The sequence below is a fragment of the Oncorhynchus kisutch genome, linkage group LG22 (genome assembly GCF_002021735.2).
Source record: "Oncorhynchus kisutch isolate 150728-3 linkage group LG22, Okis_V2, whole genome shotgun sequence".
In the NCBI taxonomy this organism is placed as follows: Eukaryota; Metazoa; Chordata; class Actinopteri; order Salmoniformes; family Salmonidae; genus Oncorhynchus; species Oncorhynchus kisutch.
The window spans coordinates 41,893,089-41,916,046 of NC_034195.2; the positions used below are offsets into that span (position 1 = coordinate 41,893,089).

Consider the following 22,958-nt stretch of genomic DNA (forward strand, 5'->3'; position numbering starts at 1 on the left):
CTAGGAAAAAAACTCCCTAGAAAACACCAAAACCTAGGAAGAAACCTACATGATCAACAAACTGTTGCAGGAGGTGAAATTAGGTGAGATTACAGAAAATGCTATTAGCTACATAAAACCTCAACATTAGTTCTATTGTATTGCAACCTCTGATATTAAACATCAAAAGATTAAAACAAGGCCTCATAAGGAGAACATACCAATACAGCATATAGGTCCCAGTTATGAATCAGGTTTCATATTCTACAATAAAACAGAACCACTTCAGTCATTTCACTGGCGTGATCCACTGCCCTCTGAAGGCATGACAGAGCATTGAGATGACCTTATCCTCTGCCGTAGTTGTAGGCTTGTCATGTGGGCAACTCCACGGTAACAGAAGGATGCGGATACATTAAAGTGAAAAAATCGGAGTACGCAAAAACAAAAACCAATGATTGCAAAGTTAAATAGACCATAACACTATGCACAAGGACGACTAACAAATTCCACAGGAAATATTACAAATCACATTTACTTCACTGTTCTTGAAGATTCAAAAGTTTGGTAACAGAATGACACCACAAACCACAATGTGTGTTTAGAGTTGTATTGGTTGTGACTCAAACATCTGAGTGTCAGGTATTTGAAGGTTACTAGGCCAGTCCGGGCCAGAGTGTGGTGGGTTTGACTGACCGCACTTGGACATGGTGCATGGATGTCTACTTTGTCTCACCAGACAACCAGCGTTGCTGAAAGGGGTCAGCTGATTCCAGTCAAACTAAGTCCTCACGTGCAATTCATGAGGTTGTTATTACTAGAGACTTGACATGTGGTATTTCAACTACACAGCTTGCAAAATCTCAGCATGCATAGTATTCAACAGAATTAAAGCCCATTTAGACCAAACAAAGGTGACAATGAACTGTTGGAATGAAAGGAATTAATTGGTCCTAATGTGGCTCTGTATAAGGTGAATGATTGTCACTGGGATATGGAAACAATAGTGTTATTTGGCTCTGTGTGGAGCTGTGGGTTTTGGGCTATTCTTAGAGAATGCTCGAGTCAGCGCTCACGTTGTTGTGTACCGTTTCCAGAGCTTGTCATGAACCCTACACACAGCACCATAAGAGGTCAAGGGGGGGGGGGGGGGGGACGATGGTGTCACTTTTACTGGACACAACAATAAGGATGATGAGTTAAGTCCTGCACGTCTGGCAGGGCCAATACTCAGGTGTTTACCCACATGAGACAGCAGTGTTTAAAGGTCTGGCAAAATACAAGTTTCCTTGTTTACTTAGAAGTCTATTTTGTCTATACTGCAGCTGTGAGAAACTGGTGCTTCCATACAGAGGTGTATCCAGTGCCATTCAGGTTCAGACACGATGCCCAGATGAGGGATTTCACAAAAGACCAGGCCTAGTTTCATAATGAACATGTTTTGTTAACATCTGTACAATGTAAACATATGGTGATATTTCATCACTTTCAGACACAAAACCCAACCCTGATTGGTTCATGGGTCCCTGGGCACACGTGAAATCCAAGATCCCTTAATACTGGGGTTCTTTATTTTTACTATATTGTAGAATAATAGTGAAGACAAAACTATGAAATTACATATGGAATCATGTACTAAACAAAAAAAAAATGTTAACTAAAATATATTTTACGTTTGAGATTCTCACTAGGAGCCACCCATTGCACTCTCTCAACCAGCTTCATGAGGTAGTCACTTGGAATGCATTTCAATTAAACAGGTGTTCCTTGTTAAAAGTACCTTTTGTGGAATGTATTTTTCTTAATGCGTTTGAGCCAATCAGTTGTGTTGTGAAAAGGTAGGGGGGTATACAGAAGTTAGCCCTATTATGCTCAAATAAGCAAAGAGAAAGGACTGTCCATCATTACTTTAAGACGTGAAGGTCAGTCAATACGGAAAATGTCAAGAACTTTGAAAGTGCAAAAACCAACAAGTGCTATGATGAAACTGGCTCTCACGAGGACCGCCACAGGAAAGAAAGTTTCCTCTGCTACAACGGATAAGTTCATTAGAATTAACTGCACCTCAGAATGACACATTTATTTGGGCAGCAGAGTTCAAGTAACAGACATCAACTGTTCAGAGGAGACCATGAATCAGGCCTTATGGTGGAATTGCTGCAAATAAACCTCTACTAAAGGACACCAATAAGAAGAGACTTGCTTGAGCCAAGAAACACGAGCAATGGACATTAGACCGGTGGAAATCTGTCCTTTCTCGGGATTCTAAATTTTAGATTTTGTTCCAACCGCTGAGTCTGAGACGCAGAGTAGGTGAACGGATGATCTCTGCATGTGTGGTTCCCACCGTGTAGCATGGAGGTGTGATGGTGCTTTGCTGTTGACTCACTGATTTATTTAGAATTCAAGGCACACTTAACCAGCATGGCTACCACAGCATTCTGCAGCAATATGCTATCCCATCTGGTTCGCCCATAGTGGGACTATAATCTTTGTTGTCAACAGGACAATGACCCAACACACCTCTAGGCTGTGTAAGGGCTATTTGACCAAGGAGAGCGATGGAGTGCTGCATCAGATGACCTGGCCTCCACAATCACCCAACTGAGATTGTTTGGGATGAGTGGGATCGCAGAGTGAAGGAAAAGCAGCAAACAAGTGGTCAGCATATGTGGGAACTCCTTCAAGACGGTTGGAAAACATTCCTCATGAAGCTGGTTGAGAGAATGCCAAGAGTGCACAAAGCTGTCATCAAGGCAAAGGGTGAATACTTTGAAGAATCTCAAATATAACACATATCGATTGGTTTAACACTTTCTTGGTTACTACATGATTTCATATGTGTTATTTCATAGTTTTGATATCTTCACTATTCTTCTACCTTGTAGAAAATAAAGGAAAACCCTTGAATGAGTAGGTGTCCAAACTTGACTGGTACTGTACTTTAGTTACACCTCAAGCACTGAGATGCAGTACCTTAGACCGTTGCGCCACTCGGGTGTGAACCATTCTAAATGAATAGGATATGCAAATCTAAATTTGGTACATAAACAAGCAGGCATAAGAACCAAAACTATTCCAGTCACTACAGCAATGTAAAACAAAAAACATAATCCCACTTAAAAATGGGAGGCAAGAAAATAGTTGTCCATGGAATTTGTTCTCAATGGGATTAAGGTCTGGGGAGTATCCTGGCCATGGACCCATAATATCGATGTTTTGTTCCCCGAGCCACTTAGTTATAACTTTTACCTTATGGCAAGGTGCTCCATCATGCTGGAAAAGGCATTGTTCGTCACCAAATGGTTCCTGGATGGTTGGGAGAAGTTGCTCTTATAGGATGTGTTGGTACCATTCTTTATTCATGGCTGTGTTCTTAGGCAAAATTGTGAGTGAGCCCACTCCCTTGGCTGAGAAGCAACCCCACACATGAATGGTCTCAGGATGCTTTACTGTTGGCATTCCACAGGACTGATGGTAGCGCTCACCTTGTCTTCTCCAGACAAGCTTTTTTCCAGATGCCCCAAACAATCAGAAGGGGGATTCAGAGAAAATGACTTTACCCCAGTCCTCAGCAGTCCAATCCCTGTACCTTTTGCAGAATATCAGTCTGTCCCTGATGTTTTTCCTGGAGAGAAGTGGCTTCTTTGCTGCCCTTCTTGACACCAGGCCATCCTCCAAAAGTCTTCGCCTCATTGTGCATTTAGATGCACTCACCTGCATGCTGCCATTCCTGAGCAAGCTCTGTACTGGTGGTGCCCCGATCCCGCAGCTGAATCAACTTTAGGAGACGGTCCTGGTGCTTGCTGGACTTTCTTGGGCGCCCTGAAGCCTTCTTCACAACAATTGAACCTCTCTCCTTGAAGTTCTTGATGATCTGATAAATGGTTTATTTAGGTGCAATCTTACTGGCAGCAATATCCTTGCCTGTGAAGCACTTTTTGTGCAAAGCAATGATGACGGCACATGTTTCCTTGCAGGTAACAATGGTTGACAGAGGAAGAGCAATGATTCCAAGCACCAGCCTCCTTTTGAAGCTTACAGTTTGTCATTCAAACTCAAAATCAGCATGATAGGGATCTCCAGCCTCGTCAACACTCACACCTGTGTTAACGAGAGAATCACTGACATGTCAGCTGGTCCTTTTGTGGCAGGGCTGAAATGCAGTGGAAATGTTTTTTTTGTGATTCAGTTCATCTGCATGGCAAAGAGGGACTTGTCAATTAATTGCAATTCATCTGATCACTCTTCATAACATTCTGGAGTATATGCAAATTGCCATCATACAGACTGAAAATTTATATTTGTGTCATTCTCAAAACTTTTGGCCACGACTGTAGACTATCAGACAAGCACCAACCAGAGTCTCACTGTCATCTAGGCCCATCTAACTCCAGCATCCTTCCCTTAGGACCTCTAATATTTTCCTCTGAGAATTAAGTCATTCAAACACTACGCTAAACATTCAAGAACACGTACACCTAAAATGGGCAGAAATTATATTTTTAAAACAGCCTGCATTATCAACTCCATTGTGTCGTAATGGATTTGCTGATTTTGCACTTTCAAAGAATTTGTTTCATATGTGAGGAGGTTAATCATGCTTTCCTTGTTTGACATGATCCTGTGGACGTGTGCAGTGTAGCTGTTCTCCACACTGCTCCAATAAGAAGCGGCTACCAGCTGGGTGTATAGGGATATCATCTCAAAACAGTATAAGAAATACACAGCAACAGTCTGTCGTGCAGCATAACATTACCATGAAATATAAGTCACATTATGAACCTACTGTACAACTAGTACTTTAACATACTGTAAATAGTACCTTAACCTCTTTTGCATAACTGCCTTAATTTTGCTGGACCCCAGGAAGAGTAGCTGCTGCCTTGGCAGGAACTAATAAGGAATCATTACAAATACACATTTTTGACCAACATTTTATAAGTAAGAACTTAACTTTCAAGTTGTAAACTATTAAGAGTTGAGTGGATGTGAATTGATGTCACAGGGCTTCAATTTCATTAAAATAAAAACTGTAGTCTGGCTCAGAGTAGTAAAGAATTAGACAAAAAGTAGCCTATTCCTTCACAGACTGTGACCAGACTCTTCGCTACATCTGACACAGGGAAGTTATAAATCAAAACCAACCAGCTATGAATCATCATTCCTTATGCAGATATGGGACATTAGCATGGAGAATATTATGTATTCAATCTCAATGTGGAAGGTCTGTCCAAAGGCAAATATAGGGTTAATTCATTTTAGGCTTCGACAAGTAACTGCCAAAATAATGGAAACACTTGAGTACATGAGGGAAACAAATTATACTGAAATCAGCTGCTTCCACACAGCGGTGGTGCCGATGTTAATTACACAAATAACATCTCATCATGCTTATGTATAAAAATGCTGGGCAGGCCATTATTTTGGCTACCATGGCTATGCACTCATTTACATTGACCCACTATTTATTTTAATTGTTTTGCACTGACTCCCTTGCACACTCACTAGACTCTACACTGACAATCCAACATACAAATATTGACACCGCACACATGCACGCACGCTGCTGCTACTGTTTATCATACAGTATATCCTGATTGCTTAGTCACTTTTACCCCTACCCACAATTGAACACGTATGGGAGATTCTGGAGCGGCGCCTAAGTCAGCGTTACTGTGAAAGCACAGGTTGGTGGTACCTTAATTGGGAAGGACGGGCTCGTGGTAATGCCTGGAGCGGAATACCATTCCATTGTACCATTCCAGACATTATTAGGAGGCATCCTCCCCTCAGCAGCCTCCACTGTGTAAAAGCTTGGGTGATTTCTTACCCTTGTGCCCTCACAGGCTTGGGCTTTCTTGTACTCCTTGTGGCCGGCTCTCTTGTCCAGTTTGGTCCAGAGGGCCTTGGCCTTCCAGTTGGTGACCGTGGCTTTGAGGTTGCTGTAGAAGTTCCTGTAGTCCAGCGGGTCCAGATCCATCTGCCTGCATAAGATACTAAAGGCCTGCATAGTGCCCTTACATGTGGACGCCTGGACAAAGTTCTCAAAGAGCTGCCTGGCCTGAGCACTCCTCTCATCCTCTGTTTCACACATCTTCCGTTTTGGAGACTGTCTGGGCAGTCCCTCACCAGCCCTGACAGGCTTAGTTAGACTATGACAACTGCCATCTCAGCGGGTTCTGGAAAGGAAAATGGCATTTGATTTTATTACAGCTTCACTCCACACTCAAGACACTCGACAAAAGTAATCTAGACATTTGCTCTGTGATATGGTCTCCCCAGTAATAATGTTACATGGTAATTAATAGCACGCTTAATAAAAACATGACAAAGCACAAGAATCATTTGCACCCTGTATCTTGATTATGTTACTGGACATTTAAAAACAATAAACAAGATGTCACATTAAAATGTATGTAATATCTCTAGCATGTTCTCAAGACACAATACACCCTGCACTCCTTCATATTAAGATTCTCAGTGTGAACCCACATTTCCACTGACCAGTCACAGCGAAACAGAAGTTGAAATAGTACATCCTGTTTAAAATCATGGAGGATGCTGTTGCATAAAACATCATAAATATCCTTAATTTGCATAGCTGGAGATGTTTCAGAGCGGTCATGACAAGGCCCATTAAACAGGCACCTCACAAGTCCTCAACTGGCAGCTTCATTAAATAGTACCCACAAAATACCAGTCCCAACATCAACAGGCAACTCCGGGATGCTGGCCTTCTAGCCAGAGTTCCTCTTTCCAGTGTCTGTTCTTTGGCCCATCTTAATCTTTTATTTTTATTGGCCAGTCTTAGATATGGCTTTTTCTTTGCAACTCTGCCTAGAAGGCCAGTATCCCGGAATCGCCTCGTCACTGTTGACATTGAGATGGGTGTTTTGCAGGTACAATTTAATGAAGCTGCCAGTTGAGGACTTGAGGCATCCGTTTCTCAAACTAGACACTAATGTACTTGTCCTCTTACTCAGTTGTGCACCGGGGCCTCCCACTCTTTCTATTCTGGTTAGAGCCAGTTTGCTCTGTTCTGTGAAGGGAGTAGTTCACAGCGTTGTACGAGATCTTCAGTTTGTCACATGGAATAGCCTTAATTTCTCAGAACAAGAACAGACTGACGAATTCCAGAAGAAAGTACTTTGTTTCTGGCCATTTTGAGCCTGTAATCGAACCCATTGATGCTCGGGATACTCAACTAGTTTAAAGGCCAGTTTTATTGCTTCTTTAATCAAGAAAACAGTTTTCAGCTGTGCTAACATGATTACAAAAGGGATTTCTAATGAACAATTAGACTTAAAATGATAAACTTGGATTAGCTAACACAACGTGCCATTGAAACACAGATTTGATGGTTGCTGATAATGGGCCTCTGTACGCCTAGTGTAGATATTCCATAAAATAAAATAAGAAATCAGCCCTTTCCAGCTACAAGTCATTTACAACATTAACAATATCTACACTGTATTTATGATCAATTTGATGTTATTTTAAAGAACAAGAAAAAAAAGTTTTTCAAAACAAGGACATTTCTAAGTGATCCCAAACTGTTGAATGTTAGTGTACACACATTTCATTGCCTCCGTCTGCAGTCTCTCCCATTACCTGCCCAAATAACAGAACAAGCTATGCCATTCAACTAGTCATCATTCAGTAATTCATCCTCTTCAAGTAAGCATACCACCAATTTCAAGCAGCATATTGTAGGAGCATGTGCTCATGATGTATCCAAGGTAATCAATGTTGTTATTCGATGTTTAATACGTTCGCTCAATGACTCTGCCTGTCATGTCAATTGAAATGTAAACCTGGATGTGTTAAAGGAATCATCAAAGTTCTAAAGTAGGGGAGACTGCAGTTTCCATGAGGTCTGAAACATGATGCCCTTTGATATTTGGATCAGTTGAACGGCTATGTGCAGACTGCAGGAGCGCGCAACCCGAACAAGTGAGAAGTCTGGGCTCTTCTCCCCACCGCTTTTAGTGGACCAGAGTTGGTGTCACATCTCTCACACCAAATCATGTTTGGCAGATCGCAACATCTCATCTAGCAAAGGCTCTGGAACTGAAATTCAGATGTGCTCTTCTCCAAGCTACACTGCTCTTCTCTCTGTCCGGAGTGAACCACTCATGGGACGTTTTAGCTCAGTCAAAAGAGAAATAAAATCTAACTACAAGGCTTGATTGGGAATTCTCACATTTCAACTTCGCCTCCTCTGGGGGGGTTGCATACACACAGTATCACAAACAATTCCAGGGAGTCAGTGTGGTATGGGATAGTTCACGGCTTAATCTATATTTAACCGGTTGAAGCACTGTGGGAAATTGCACAGGGAGAGTCTGGCCTTATATCGCACTCACAATCTGCCTCTATTTGTAGAAACAGTTTTAAGTAGAGTAGAAAAAACTAGAACAAGACATGAGTTTGTTGGGGGGGGGGAAAAAACACATTTCTCATCACCTAGAATCAAAAGCCAACAGCTAGGTACACAACAACCATGTTAGCGGCTGTGTCCATGTATAGTACCTTCAGAAAGTAATCACACCTCTTGACTTTTTCCATATTTTGCTGGGTTACCTAATTTAAAATGGATTAAATTGAGATGGTGTTATTCTGTGTAGGCCAGTGACACAAAATAAGTTGCATGGACTCACTGTGTGCGCGCAATAGTGCTTAACATGTTTTTATTTTATTTTTTATAACTACCTCATCTCTGTTTCCCACACATACAGGTAATTGTAAGGACCCCAAATCGAGCAGATTCAACCACAAAGACCAGGTAGGTTTTCCAATGCCTTGCAAAGGTCACATATTGATATATGGGTATAGAAAAGCAGACACTGAATATCCCTTTGAGCATGGTGAAGTTATTAATTACACTATGGATGGTGTATCAATACACTGAGTCACTACAAAGATACAGGCGTCCTTCTTAACCCAGTTGGGGGAGAGGATGGAAACCACGCAGGGATCTCACCATGAGGCCCATGGTGACTTCAAAAAAAAGTTAGAGTTAACCTCAAGGATCGGACCATTTTCAAATTTTCACCTAAAATGACATACCCAAATCTAACCGCCTGTAGCTCTGGACCTGAAGCAAGGACATGCATATAGGATATGCGCTCCGGTAACGCTTGCCATGTGGTAGCAGAGAGAACAATCTATGACTAGGGTGGCTGGAGTGTGACAATTTTTAGGGCCTTCCTCTGACACCGCATGGTATACGAGGTCCTGGATGGCAGGAAGCTTGGCCCCTGTGATGCACTGGGCCGTACGCACTACCCTCTGTAGTGCCTTGCGGTTAGAGGCCGAGCGGTTGCCATACCAGGCAGTGATGCAACCAGCTCTCGATAGTGCAGCTGTAGAACCTTTTGAGGATCTAAGGATCCATGCCAAATCTTTTCAGTCTCCTGAGGGGGAATAGGTTTTGTCGTACCTGCTTCACGACTGTCTTGGTGTTTGGACCATGTTAGTTTGTTGGTGATGTGGACACCAATAACTTGAAGCACAACCTACTCCACTGCAGCCTTGTCGATAAGAATGGGGGCATGCTCGGCCCTCTTTTTCCTGTAGTCCACAATCATCTCCTTTGTCTTGATCACGTCGAGGGAGAGGTTGTTGTCCTGGCACCACACGGCCAGGTCTCTGACCTGCTCCTTATAGGCTGTCTCATCGTTGATCAGGCCTACCACTGTTGTGTCATCGGCAAACTTGATTATGGTGTTGTGCAGTCATGAGTGAATATGGAGTACAGGAGGGGACTTAGCACGCACCTGAGGCCCCCTGGTTGAGGATCAGCGTGGCGGATGTGTTGTTACCTACCTTACCACCCGGGGGCAGCCCGTTAGGAAGTCCAGGATCCAGTTGCAGAGGGAGGTGTTTTGTCCCAGGGTACACAGCTTAGTGATGAGCTTTGAGGGTACTATGGTGTTGAACGCTGAGCTGAAGTCAATGAATAGCATTCTCACAAAGGTGTTCCTTTTGCCTAGGTGGGAAAGGGCAGTGTAGAGTGCAATAGAGATTGCATCATCTATGGATCTGTTTGGGCGGTATGCAAATTGGAGTGGGTCTAGTGTTTGTGATAATTGTGTTGATGTGAGCCACTACCAACCTTTCAAAGCACTTCACATGCGAGTGCTACGGGTCTGTGTTCATTTAGGCAGGTTGCCTTAGTGTTCTTGGGCACAGGGACTATGGTGGTCTGCTTGAAAGATGTTGGTATTACAGACTCAATCAGGGACATGTTGAAAATGTCAGTGAAGACAACTGCCAGTTGGTCAGCACATGCCCGGAGCACACGTCCTGGTAATCTGTCTGGCCCCGCAGAGAGCGTGATCACACAGTTGTCCGGAACTGCTGGTGCTCTCATGCATGTTTCAGTGTTATTTGCCTCGAAGCGAGCAAAGAAGTAGTTTAGCTCGTCTGGGAAGGCCCGTGTCACTGGGCAGCTCTCGGCTGTGATCCCTATGTAGTCTAATGGTTTGCAAGTCCTGCCACACATTATTTGATCTTAGTCCTGTACTGACGCTTCTACTGTCTGATGGTTCGGAGGGCATAGCATCGGAGGAATCCCGGAACATATTCCTTCTGTGCTAACAAAACAGTCCTGTAGCTTAGGATCTGCTTCATCTGACCACTTTTTTTATTGATCAAGTCACTGGTGCTTTCTGCTTTAATTTTTAGCTTGTAAGCAGGAATCAGGAGGATAGAATTATGGCCAGATTTGCCAAATGGAGTGCGAGCTTTGTATGAGTCTCTGTGTGTGGAGTAAAGGTGGTCCAGAGTCCCTGGCTACTACGAGCGCCGCCTCTGGATGAGCGTTTTCCTGTTTGCGTATGGCGGAATACAGCTCATTCAATGCTGTCGTAGTGCCAGCCTCTGACTGTGGTGGTATGTAAACAGCTACGAAAAATACAGATATAATTCTCTAGGTAGGTAGTGTGGTCTACAGTTTCTCATGAGATACAATTGCGCGAGACTTCCTTAGATATCGTGCACCAGCTGTAATTTACAAAAAGACAGTCCGCCGCCCCTCGTCTTACCAGACGTCGCTGTTCTATCCTGCCGATACAGTGTTGATCGTGTCGTCATTCAGACACGACTCTGTGAAGCATACGTTTTTACAGTTTTGAATGCCCAGTTGATTGGTTTATTTACTTATTTTTGTACATAATGTTGCCGCTACCGTCTCTTATGACCGAAAATAACTTCTGGACATAAGGACTGATTACTCACCACAGACTGGCAGAATCCAGTCTGACAAAAAAAGATATACTGCTTTCTCAGGAACAGGCCCAGATCCCCATGATTTGCGTGAAGAGGTGGATTAAAAGGGGACAGAGGGTGGGCTGGCTTCTGAGAATTCATAGGCGAACGCATAAACCCCCACTTCCTTCCATTCTGCTAGCAAATGTGCAATCTTTGGACAATAAAAATCGATGACCTACGTGGAAGAAACTACAAAAGAACACAATCGAGTGGGGGCACGTAAAACGTCTCCCTTCTCCGGTGCCATCTTAAGTTTATGGAAATGTGAAATTAATGTAGGAGAATATAACACATTAGATCTGATAAAAGATAATACAAAACACTTTTTTGTACCATCATCTTTGAAAACACAAAAGAGCCATAATGTATTGTTTTAGGCCAGGCGCAATTTTGGCCACTAGATGTCAGCAGTGTATGTGCAGTTTTAAAACTGATCCAATGAACCATTTCTGTTCAAAATGTTGTATAAAGACTGCCCAAATGTGCCTAATTGGTTTACTAATAACTTTAAGTTCATAACTGAGCACTCTCCTCAAACAATAGCATGGTTTTATTTCACTGTAAATTGGACAGTGCAGTTAGATTAACAAGAATTTAAGCATTCTGCCAATATCAGATATGTCTACGTCCCGGGAAATGTTCTTGTTACTTACAACCTCATGCTAAATCGCATTAGCCTACGTTAGCTCAACCATCCCAAAGGGGACCCACCAATCCTGTGGCAGTTTTAATGGCTGTGATAGGAGAAAACTGACGGACAGGTCAACAACATTGTAGTTACTCCACAATACTAACCTAAATTACAGAATGAAAAGGCCTGTACAGAATACAAATATTACAAAACATATATCAATTTTGCAATAAGATAAAGTAAATCTTCAAAACAATCTGGCAAAGAAATTAGTTTTATGTCCTGAATACAAAAGGTGTTATGTTTGGGCCAAATCCAATATGTTATGAATTTGCCTGTAAATCGGCAAGGACGAGGGAGTTCAGGATACAAATAAAAACAGAAGAGCAAAGCACAGGCAAGATCTAGATAGAGGAAAACCTGGTTCAGTCTACTTTCCAGACACTGGGAGACAAATTCACCTCTCAGCAGGACAATAACCTAAAATACAAGACCAAATATACACTTGAGTGGCCTAGTCACTTTTGAATTAAATCGGCTTGAAAATCTATGGCAAGACTTGAAAACGGCTGTCTATCTATGATCAAGAACTAACTTGAAGAACTTCAAAATATATATGTTTTAAAAATGGACAAACATTGCACAATCCAGGGGTGGAAAGCTCTTAACAGACTTACCCAGAAATAACATTGGCAGCAATTACAGCTAACATGTATTGAGTCAGGGGTGTGAATACTTATGTAAATGAGATCTGTATTTAATTTATTTGCAAAATTGTCTAAAAACATGTTCTTTGTCATTATATGGTATTGTGTAGAAGGGTGACAACTGTTTTTAATTCATGCTATAACACAAAATCTATTATAAGTCAATGGGTATGAATACTCTGAAGGCACTGTAGGTTACCTGGACATAGCCTGAGGTAAGGACAGAGCATACAGCAGTGGGGGCTGCTGAGGGGAGGACAGCTCATAATAAATGACTGGAAGAGTCAATCGAGTCAAACATGTGGTTGATACCATTCCATTGACTCCCTTCCAGCCATTACTATGAGCTTTCCTCCCGTCCGTAGCCTCCACTGGTATACAGGTAGAGCTAACCAAGGAGTATAATGTCTGTCAAAGCAGACAAGACATGGTTATTGGTTACAGCAGCTAGCTAGGGGTTGGTTTTTGCAACAGCCAGGCTATAACTTAACGTTAAAAATTATCCTGCTTTTCAAATCTGTTATCATCCTTTACCTCAGCTGAGAGTTGGAGTAGCCAGGGCAATTTGGAACAAGGAAAGTGTTCTGTTCATATATCCTCTGTCAGCATATGATAAAAAGTAAGGCTGTAAATTTCAACATATGCTCTTGCTTAAGAGACCTTTTAAGGAAGTGTGTTTGATCACTGATAAAGGTTTGTTATTCTGACGATGTAGGTTAACCCACAAAAGAACATTTCATATACTGTATGACATTACCTCAAACAAATACTTTTTTTAAACTGGACGTTAGATACAAGGCCATTGACAATGCTAAATATTTCAGATTTTAAAAAATCAGTTTGAGCATTTGCATACAGTTGTAGTGAAAAATGAGTTTAATATAGAAGTAAGCTTTTTATTAGTTCAGACCAGCTGACAGTACTGTGGTAGTAGACTGGTAGTAGTAGACTGGGAGTGTGAGAGAAGGAAAGTCATGCCATCTCAGTGAGACAGGAATCAAAATGAGGTGGTCCTCTCTCCTCTGTAGCTAGAGCATGGTGCTCACAAGGCAGGATAATGGGTTTGATTCCCAGGACAACCCTTACTTAAAATGTATGCGCGCATGACTAAAATGGCACACACATTGAACAAAAATATCTAAAAAAACATTTTTTAAAACGCATGTAAACTGTTGGTCCCATGTTTCATGAGCTGAAATTTAAAAATTAAGAAAATAGCAGAAATGTTTTATACGCACAAAATGTATTTACATCCGTTAGTGAGCATTTCTCCTTTGCAAGAGATAATCCATTCACCTGACAGGTGTGGCATATCAAGAATCTGATTAAACAGCATGATCATTACACAGGTGCACCTTATGCAGTGGAAAAAAAGCCACTTTTAAATGTGTGGTTGTGTCAATGTCTCAAGTTGAGGGAGTGTTTAATTGATATGCTGACTGCAGGAATGTCCACCAGAGCTGTTGCCAGAATTTCTCTACCATACGCCACTTTCAACGTCGATTTAGAGAATTTGGCAGTACATCCAACCGGCCACACAACCGCAGACCACGTATGGCGTTGTGTGGGCGACCGGTTTGCTGATGTCAATGTTGTGAACAGAGTGCCCCATGGCGGCGGTGGGGTTATGGTATGGGCTGGCTTAAGCTATGGACAATGAACACCATTGCATTTTAATTTGAATGCACAGAGATACCATGAGGAGATCCTGAGGCCCATTGTCGTGCCATTTATCCGCTGCCATCACCTCATGTTTCCGCATAATGCACGGCCCATGTCACAAGGATCTGTACACAATTCCAGGAAGCTGAAAATGTCCCAGTTATTCCATGGCCTGCATACTCAGACCTATTGAACATGTTTGGGATGCTCTGGATCGACAGAGTTCCAGTTCCCGCCAATATCCAGCAACTTTGCACAGCTATTGAAGAGGAGTGGGACAACATTCCACAATCAACAGCCTGATCAACACTATGCGAAGGAGATGTGTCGAGCTGCATGAGAAGAAGTGTTCACACCAGATACGGGCTGGTTTCCTGATACTTTTTTTTTTTGAAAAGGTATCTCTGACCAAGATGCATATCTGTATTCCGTTGTGTTAAATCTGTAGATTAGGGCCTAATGAATTTATTTCAAATGACTGATTTCCTTATATGAACTGTAACTCAGTAAAGTCTATGAAATTGTTTCATTTTTATCTACCAAAGAAGAGCCGACAAGTGCCTGGCCAGAGACTGAGCCAGGAACACCTCGGGAAAAACACTTCAAAAGACATGGCTCACTGGCTCTGAGCACCAAGCAAAGAGACTTCTCCCTAGACCACTACAACCTGTTTAAACCGATCTCTTTACAGTACAGGCAATGGGAATTTCATAATACAGTCTAGAGCTCATAGGACATTCTACTTCCGTGGGGAAAATCCCAAGTCTCACACAAAGCATTTAGGCGTGTCAGAGTGGTGGTGTGGTGAAAGGGAATTCAAAGTGGTTGGCTGGTGACATGCAGGTTTTAATATGATGCTAAGTAACTCCAGCACACTCAGTTTCCGCCCAGGCAGGAAACATCCCCTGGAGGAATGTCAGAGATATGAAATATGGACCTGCTGCAGGATAGACAGGATAATTTGTAATGGAGAAAGAACAAACAGAGAATGCCCTTTATGAAATATAATTATATTAGTCAGGTCAGTTGTTTCTTTCCTCCATTGGGGATATAAGCTAACTTGAAAAAGAGCATTCCAGTCATATCTATGAAGTCAAATAACATTCAAACATAGATTCAATATAGTCATACTCCTAGTTTATTAGCATTTACTACAGATTCCACATCATATAAAACGTCCTACTTGACATGAACTCCAGTCCGTCTGCCCAATGGACGGTTTCATATGTTAGCCTTAATGACCGGGGGTATGTAGGTCATGCCATTACCACACAGGCCGTAATGACATCTCTGGAGTACCATCGAGAGACCAAATCTATGCACATCAAACCAGATAAACACCCACACCCATCCTTGGCAGGATAAGCTATAAACTAGCGATCCAGCAATCACATACTTGCTATTCCCTTGGCTTAAAGACGACATGGTCAATACCACATCTGCAGTGGCCATGCAGCATTTAATGCGATTATGGCCTCTGCAGAAGTCAAGGCATTTATACTTCACTGAGCTGTTGTGAAGGAATTGAGTTTATATAGGACCTTCCGCCCCCACCTACCGTCAACCAAACATGTTAATGCAGAGCTACACTTAGCCCTCCGCATTTTTACAAAGTTTGAGCAGTGCGGAGCTCAATTTGCCCTCGAGAGCTTCGCAATTGCGTCACACCTTCCATACGAAGACTCCGACCACATTTTCGGCTCAAGTATAAAATTGACTTTTATTGTAATAGACACACATTCATGTAATAAAGCAAAGCGTTAACAGGTGCTTAAGACCGCTACCAACCGCTAGGGTGGAAAATGAAATATATGTGAAGGGAGAAATAGTGTGAGGGCTGGTAGAGAAGGACCAATTATACTGGTAATTACTGCACAGTGCAAAGACATCCAGGAAGGAATTCTTGCTTTCAGATAATGGCAATTCCACAGTAACGAAATTAGGCTGAGACTCAGATTTTCCCCCATTTAAGAAAAAAATATATAAAAATGTAATAAACCATACAACTATGCACAATGACTACTTCAAACAATTTACACAGTAAATTAAATAAAAACATTTACTGGAAAAACTGTGCAGATGCAAAGTTCGGTAACAGAATGACAGTAGAATTACCTCCGTGTTATTCGGTTACCAACTTTGGCATTTGCCCAGTTCTTCCTTAGATTTCCTTTTCTAATTGACCACATGCCAAAACTTCACCATCACTGTACCTTCAACACACCACAATATATACATATTTCAACAAACATCAATTACCTCAACGATAGATCTATTGCATTATTAAAACTGCATCAAAGAGCCCTGCAGTGTATTCACACATACCAATGATAGACCAAAGTAACAGAAGTGTAAACTGACTGAGAACCTGACCGAGACTGCAAGCTCAGGTGTCAATAAGCAGGTAGATAAGGGAATAGACTCAGGGTGGAAGCCAATCATATCTGGAGTAATAAGAGCATAATGCAGTGCTTTGTAAAATACAATCCTACAAAAGTCACCCAATAAAAACACAAGCAATCACAGTGATAATAGTATAAAAGGAAAAGTCTGTCTCCCGCTCACATGCTTCTGTCTCAGTCAAACTTCACAGAGAATAGATTGGCCTCAAATCATCTGACGGAAACCCATCCGGTTCGTGAGTGACACCACGAGCTCCTGATGTATTTTTGTCCTGCCTCTGGGCTGATATGCAGGCCCAGACCTTATAAGTCTGACTTACTCTAGTAGTGACAGAGCTTGGGTAACTGTTTTTTACATGGGCAACAAGGGCGAGATGATGAAAAGCTCACATCAAAAGCTAAAAGATTAACGTCACGACCATAACAATGGGATTGAGGTCCTTATAGAAAAATGCTTTGGCCATTGAGAGGGTTTAGGATTAAAGTCACGTTGACAGGAACGACAGCCAGGGACTTGGTAAACATGGGGCATATTGGTGCAGCCAGAGCCAGGGTTTTTAACAAACAGCCATGTTCCCAGGAAATGTGACAAATACATTCATATAATGTTTCACACTTTCAATTCTAGCCTCTATAAAATGAATAAGTAGTGCAAAGATGTATCAACACACCTTTAAGTTGGTAATAGTCCGAGGAAAATAACCATTTGGTAGGGATTTGTCTAAAGACCTTTCACTCATACTTAAAGCTGCAATACGCAACTTTATGGGCAACCCACCAAATTCACATAGAAATGTGATTTACAGATTTGTCATTCACATTGAAAGCAAGTCTAAGTGGTAGATCTGTTTAATTTCTATGCTTTCTGTTATTAAGCATTATTTTGGCATCTTACTTTTGTTCACCAGCTTCAAACAGCTGAAAATACAATATTTTTGGTTAAAGAAACGTTCTCACTGCTTGTTTTGTCAAACTAGATACATTTTAGCATCCAGGAATTGACAGCCATTTCTGCATATGGCACCTTTAAGCTCCTTGTGCCAATTGTTTTTCTAGTGGTCATTTACAGAACGCATGTTTTGAAATGGGCTTTTCAGTTCCGACAAGACCAATATACAGATATTTTACAAAATAATGGGTACACTTGTGTAGATGAGCGATACAAAGTACATCGAAAGCAAGTGTTTCCACACAGGTGTGGTTCCTGAGTTGATGAAGCGCTTAACATCCGATCAGGCTTATGGTGAGCGAGTAAATTAGCAAGTGCATTGGCGATGTCGTACCCACAGCAACTATTAAAACATTCCCAAACCAGAAACCGTGGATTGATGGCAGCATTCGCAGGAAACTGAAAGAGCGAACCACTGCTTTTAACCAGGGCAAGGTGACCGGAAACATGACCGAATACAAACAGTGTAGCTATTGTCTCCGCAAGGCAATCAAACAAGCTAAGCGTCAGTATAGAGACAAAGTAGAATCTCAATTCAACGGCTCAGACACAAGAGGTATGTGGCAGGGTCTACAGTCAATCACGGATTACAAAAAGAAAACCAGCCCCGTCGAGGACCAGGATGTCTTGCTCCCAGACAGACTAAACAACTTCATTGCTCGCTTTGAGGACAATACAGTGCCATTGACACGGCCCGCTAACAAAACCTGTGGACTCTCCTTCCCTGCAGCCGACGAGAGTAAAACATTTGAACGTGTTAACCCTCGCAAGGCTGCAGGCCCAGACGGCATCCCCAGCCGCGTCCTCAGAGCATGCGCAGACCAGCTGGCTGGTGTGTTTACGGACATATTCAATCAATCTTTATCCCAGTCTGCTGTTCCCACATGCTTCAAGAGGGCCACCATTGTTCCTGTTTCCAAGAAAGCTAAGGTAACTGAACTAAACGACTACCGCCCCGTAGCACTCAATTCAGTCATCATGAAGTGCTTTGAGAGACTAGTCAAGGACCATATCATCTCCACCCTACCCGACACCCTAGACCCACTCCAATTTGCTTATCGCCCCAATAAGTCCACAGACGACGCAATCGCAACCACAATGCCCTAACCCATCTGGACAAGAGGAATACCTATGTGAGAATGCTGTTCATCGACTACAGCTCAGCATTTAACACCATAGTACCCTCCAAACTCATCATTAAGCTTGAGACCCTGGGTCTCGACCCCGCCCTGTGCAACTGGATACTGGACTTCCTGACAACATCTCCACCCCACTGATCCTCAACACTGGGGCCCCACAAGGGTGCGTTCTGAGCCCTCTCCTGTACTCCCAGTTCACCCACGACTGCGTGGCCATGCACACCTCCAACTCAATCATCAAGTCTGCAGACGACACTACAGTGGTAGACTTGATTACCAACAACGACGAGACGGCCTACAGGGAGGAGGTGAGGGCTCTCGGAGTGTGGTGTCAGGAAAATAACGTCTTACTCAACGTCAACAAAAGGAGAGGATTGTGGACTTCAGGAAAGAGCAGAGGGAGCACCCCCCTATCCACATCGACGGGACAGTAGTGGAGAGGGTAGTAAGTTCCTTGGCGTACACATCACGGACAAACTGAATTGGTCCACCCACACAGACAGCGTGGTGAAGTAGGGGCAACAGCGCCTCTTCAACCTCAGGAGGCTGAAGAAATTTGGCTTGTCACCAAAAGCACTCACAAACTTTTACAGATGCGCAATCGAGAGCATCCCATCCTGTCGGGCTGTATCACCGCCTGGTATGGCAACTGCTCCGCCAACAACCGTAAGGCTCTCCAGAGGGTAGTGAGGTCTGCACAACGCATCACCGGGGGCAAACTACCTACCCTCCAGTTCACCTACACCACCCAATGTCACAGGAAGGTCAAAGTTCATCAAGGACAACAACCACCCGAGCCACTGCCTGTTCACCCAGCTATCATCCAGAAGGCGAGGTCAGTACAGGTTCATCAAAGCAGGGTCCGAGAGACTGAAAAACAGCTTCTATCTCAAGGCCATCAGACTGTTAAACAGCCATCACTAACATTGAGTGGCTGCTGCCAACATACGGACTCATCTCTAGACACTTTAATATGGGAAAAATTGATGTATCACTAGCCACTTTAAACAATGCCACTTAATATAAATGTTTACATACCCTCATTACTCTTATATGTATATACTGTACTCTATACCATCTACTACATCTTGCCTATGCCGTTCTTTATCATCACTCATTCATATATCTTTATGTACATATTCTTGATCCCTTTACACTTGTATAAGGTAGTTGTTGTGAATTGTTAGGTTAGATTACTTGTTGGTTATTACTGCATTGTCAGAACTAGAAGCACAAGCATTTCACTACACTCGCATTAACATTGCTAACCATGTGTATGTGACAAATACAATTTGATCATGTACAAAAATGTTGGGCAGGACATAATTTTGGCTACCATGGCAATGTCCCCATAGGATGCCAATGCCTCCATCCACAGGGCACGAGTGGTCACTGAATGGTTAGATGAGCATGATAATATTATGTGAAACATATGCCAAGGCCATCTCAGTTACCAGATCTCAACCCAATTGAAAACATATGGGAGATTCAGGAGTGGCACCCGAGACAGCGTTTTCCACCACATCAACAAAACATCAAATGATGGAGTTTAGCTTGGAAGAAAAAGGTATCACATCCCGCCAATAGAGTTCCAGACACTTGTAGAATCTATGCCAAGGTGCATTGAAGCGGTTCTGGCTCGTGGTGGCCCAGGCCCTATTAAGACACTAAGTTGGTGTTTATTTTGGCAGTTACCTGTACATTGCTGAACTGAAACCTCACCCAAATTGAACACCCTTGCAAAATGTGCATTCACATGAATGAACACAAACGGCTCATAATGACCTGAAAAGGACAAAGTAACTAACTTCTTTCTGACTGAGTTTAGGCGTAGTTTGTTAAATCGATCTGAATTCTATGACAGGTCACAGGACCAGAGGCACCTGCTCCACTCACCTCCGATCTGTTGATGGGAGGTGGGCCAATCCAGCCACCATTTCCCTAACAATCAAATACTAGTATTTAAATCAGACAGAGCCAAAGTCATCCCTCAAGACAGACAGCCTTGGTTACAGCGTGAACAACTTGATAATTGCGTACATTAATTTCTACAGCCAGTTGAATACGTTTTTCAAAGCAAATTGATGACTAAAAGGCTTTTTGAATCGTTAAAATTGTCTCAAATAATCTGATATGTACCATATAAACACACTTGACTTTCCAACAGTGCAGGGTTGTAAAATATGGAGCATGATGTTTTTCAACTTGGACGGTGTAACCAAACACGATTATACCGTATTCAGAACCCGATAGCATCTCTTAAAGAAATGTATAAATATTTTAGTGGCACACGTTGAACAGAAATAATACGAGCTAAAATGGAATAGAATATACAGGCAATTTGTTTAGTGTTAAAAGCTCACCAGAATACAACGGAATTTTAGATAACATTCCAGTTATTCGGACAGAGGTAGTCTACATTCACGCTGAAATGAGAAAGAAGCTGTCAGTCACTTACATCTGTGTGTGAATTGAAACTAACTTTAAAATGACAGCTGTCCCAATAAAGACGCCTTGCTTTATCCAGAATACACTTTCCTCCAAGCGTTACAAATGTCCACCGAGCAATTAACAACAAGGTATCCAACTTCTAGCTCAGTCTGTTGACTACTGAAATGTACTCAAGTTGTAGCCTTCAAATGGGAGCTGTAGATAATGTCCAATGACTATTTGATAATGCCCAACAAATCTTTAAAGGGCGGTACTTCAGTGTAATAGCGTCCAATGGGAATCTGTACTTGGGGGAAACGTAAGCGTAAATGAATGCATCATTCAAACCAAATGGGAAGGTGGTATTTACCGAATTTTTTTAAAATACGTTTTTATTTAACCTGTATTTAACTAGGCATGTCAGTTAAGAATAAATTCTTATTTACAATGACGGTCTACATACGACTGGGTAAAATCTACTTGACCGCCCTTCCAACTCATAATTACTAGTGTGAAACTCGTCAATCATCACTGAGCTACGACTTCTCTGACATGCTGACCTCTGACGTCACCTACTATTGAAATTACCTCGATAACGGCATTTCGGAAGTTGAATGTAACAACAAAACACTATTTATAAAAAGCTATGTATTAACATGTTTTTTTAACACTATACTTTGTTTCCAGGATGATAGCTGTATGTTTAGTTTATCGTTGATGCAGCTTGTTGGCCATTAGCCAATCTTTGTTTCTCAACGAATGCCTGAATGCCTCCAACTGGTATTTACGACTTCACAACTGGTAATTTACACCATCCCACTTGGTTTTGAACGCAGTATTATTGCCAGACGAGTCCTGGGACCAACTGTCAGCAACTTTTTCCAATATAGACTGTAGAATTGCCAAGGGACACAAACTGTTTTATTTTTACACAGTTAACTTTTAAGAATTTTAGCAATTGCGTTTAGATTTTTTTTTACTTTTGTCTAAATGGTAGCACAGTAGATGACATGGCACGCAACCATTGGTTGATGCATGCAACGTCTGCGCAGGGGAACACCCCCAACAGATGCTCAAGGCATCACATCCGGGCGTGATTGGGAGTCCCATAGGGCGGCGCACAATTGTCCCAGCGTCGTCCAGGTGAGGCCGTCATTGTAAATAAGAATTTGCTATTTACTGACTTGCCTAGTTAAATAAAGGTTCAATTAAAAAAAGATAAAAAAATCGGTGACCAATGCCTTTTAATAAAGTGTGTTGGATTTTTTTGTTATCTAACTTGTGTCTACATGTCTGACTGCATGATGTTTAAAGAAATCATATGACCAAAGGTCATGAAGTTTTGACTGCAAGTTTCTGCAGTTGCTCTTCGCCAACTTCATCCTGCCTGCATCGTGGAAGGCTCTATTGTCAACTAATCATTAGGGCATTTTTGTAGGACCCACCCCACAAGAATGTGACCAAAGACATGACTGAAACAGGAAGCAACTGCATGTTTGCCTATATACAAAATAATGCGATATTTGAGTCTACCGCTCAGTAATTGATTGTAGAACGAACACATGATTTCAGTTTGTGAGTGTGTGACACGGGGGTTGGAGCCATGTTTATTTTGGCATTGTAAAGATTTTTTTAAATAAATAATGGCAACACTGCCATGTTGAACATCTCTTTCCAAAATCTTGAGCATTAATAAGGAGTTGATCCCCCTTTGCTGCTATAACAGCCTCCACTCTTCTGGGAAGGCTTTCCAATAGATGTTGGAACATTTCTGCAGGGACT

At 42.2% G+C, this 22,958-nt stretch overlaps 1 protein-coding gene across 4 annotated transcripts in view; it reads right to left on the reverse strand.

Moving 5' to 3' along the window:
• The window catches only part of mical2b (microtubule associated monooxygenase, calponin and LIM domain containing 2b), an 88,986-nt gene extending 67,506 nt beyond the window's left edge, over nucleotides 1–21,480 (reverse strand). For 3 of the 4 annotated variants that reach the window (XM_031801640.1, XM_031801639.1, XM_031801641.1), the window contains exons 1-2: nucleotides 21,205–21,480; nucleotides 5,813–6,161 (exon numbers count right to left, since the gene is read on the reverse strand). In XM_031801640.1, coding sequence (XP_031657500.1) covers nucleotides 5,813–6,076 — 264 coding nt within the window. In that variant the 5' untranslated portion in view covers nucleotides 6,077–6,161; nucleotides 21,205–21,480. The remainder of the gene's footprint in view (nucleotides 1–5,812; nucleotides 6,162–21,204) is intronic. The other variant, XR_004204835.1, reaches the window with a different exon arrangement.
• Between the last annotated feature and the right edge of the window lie 1,478 nt (nucleotides 21,481–22,958).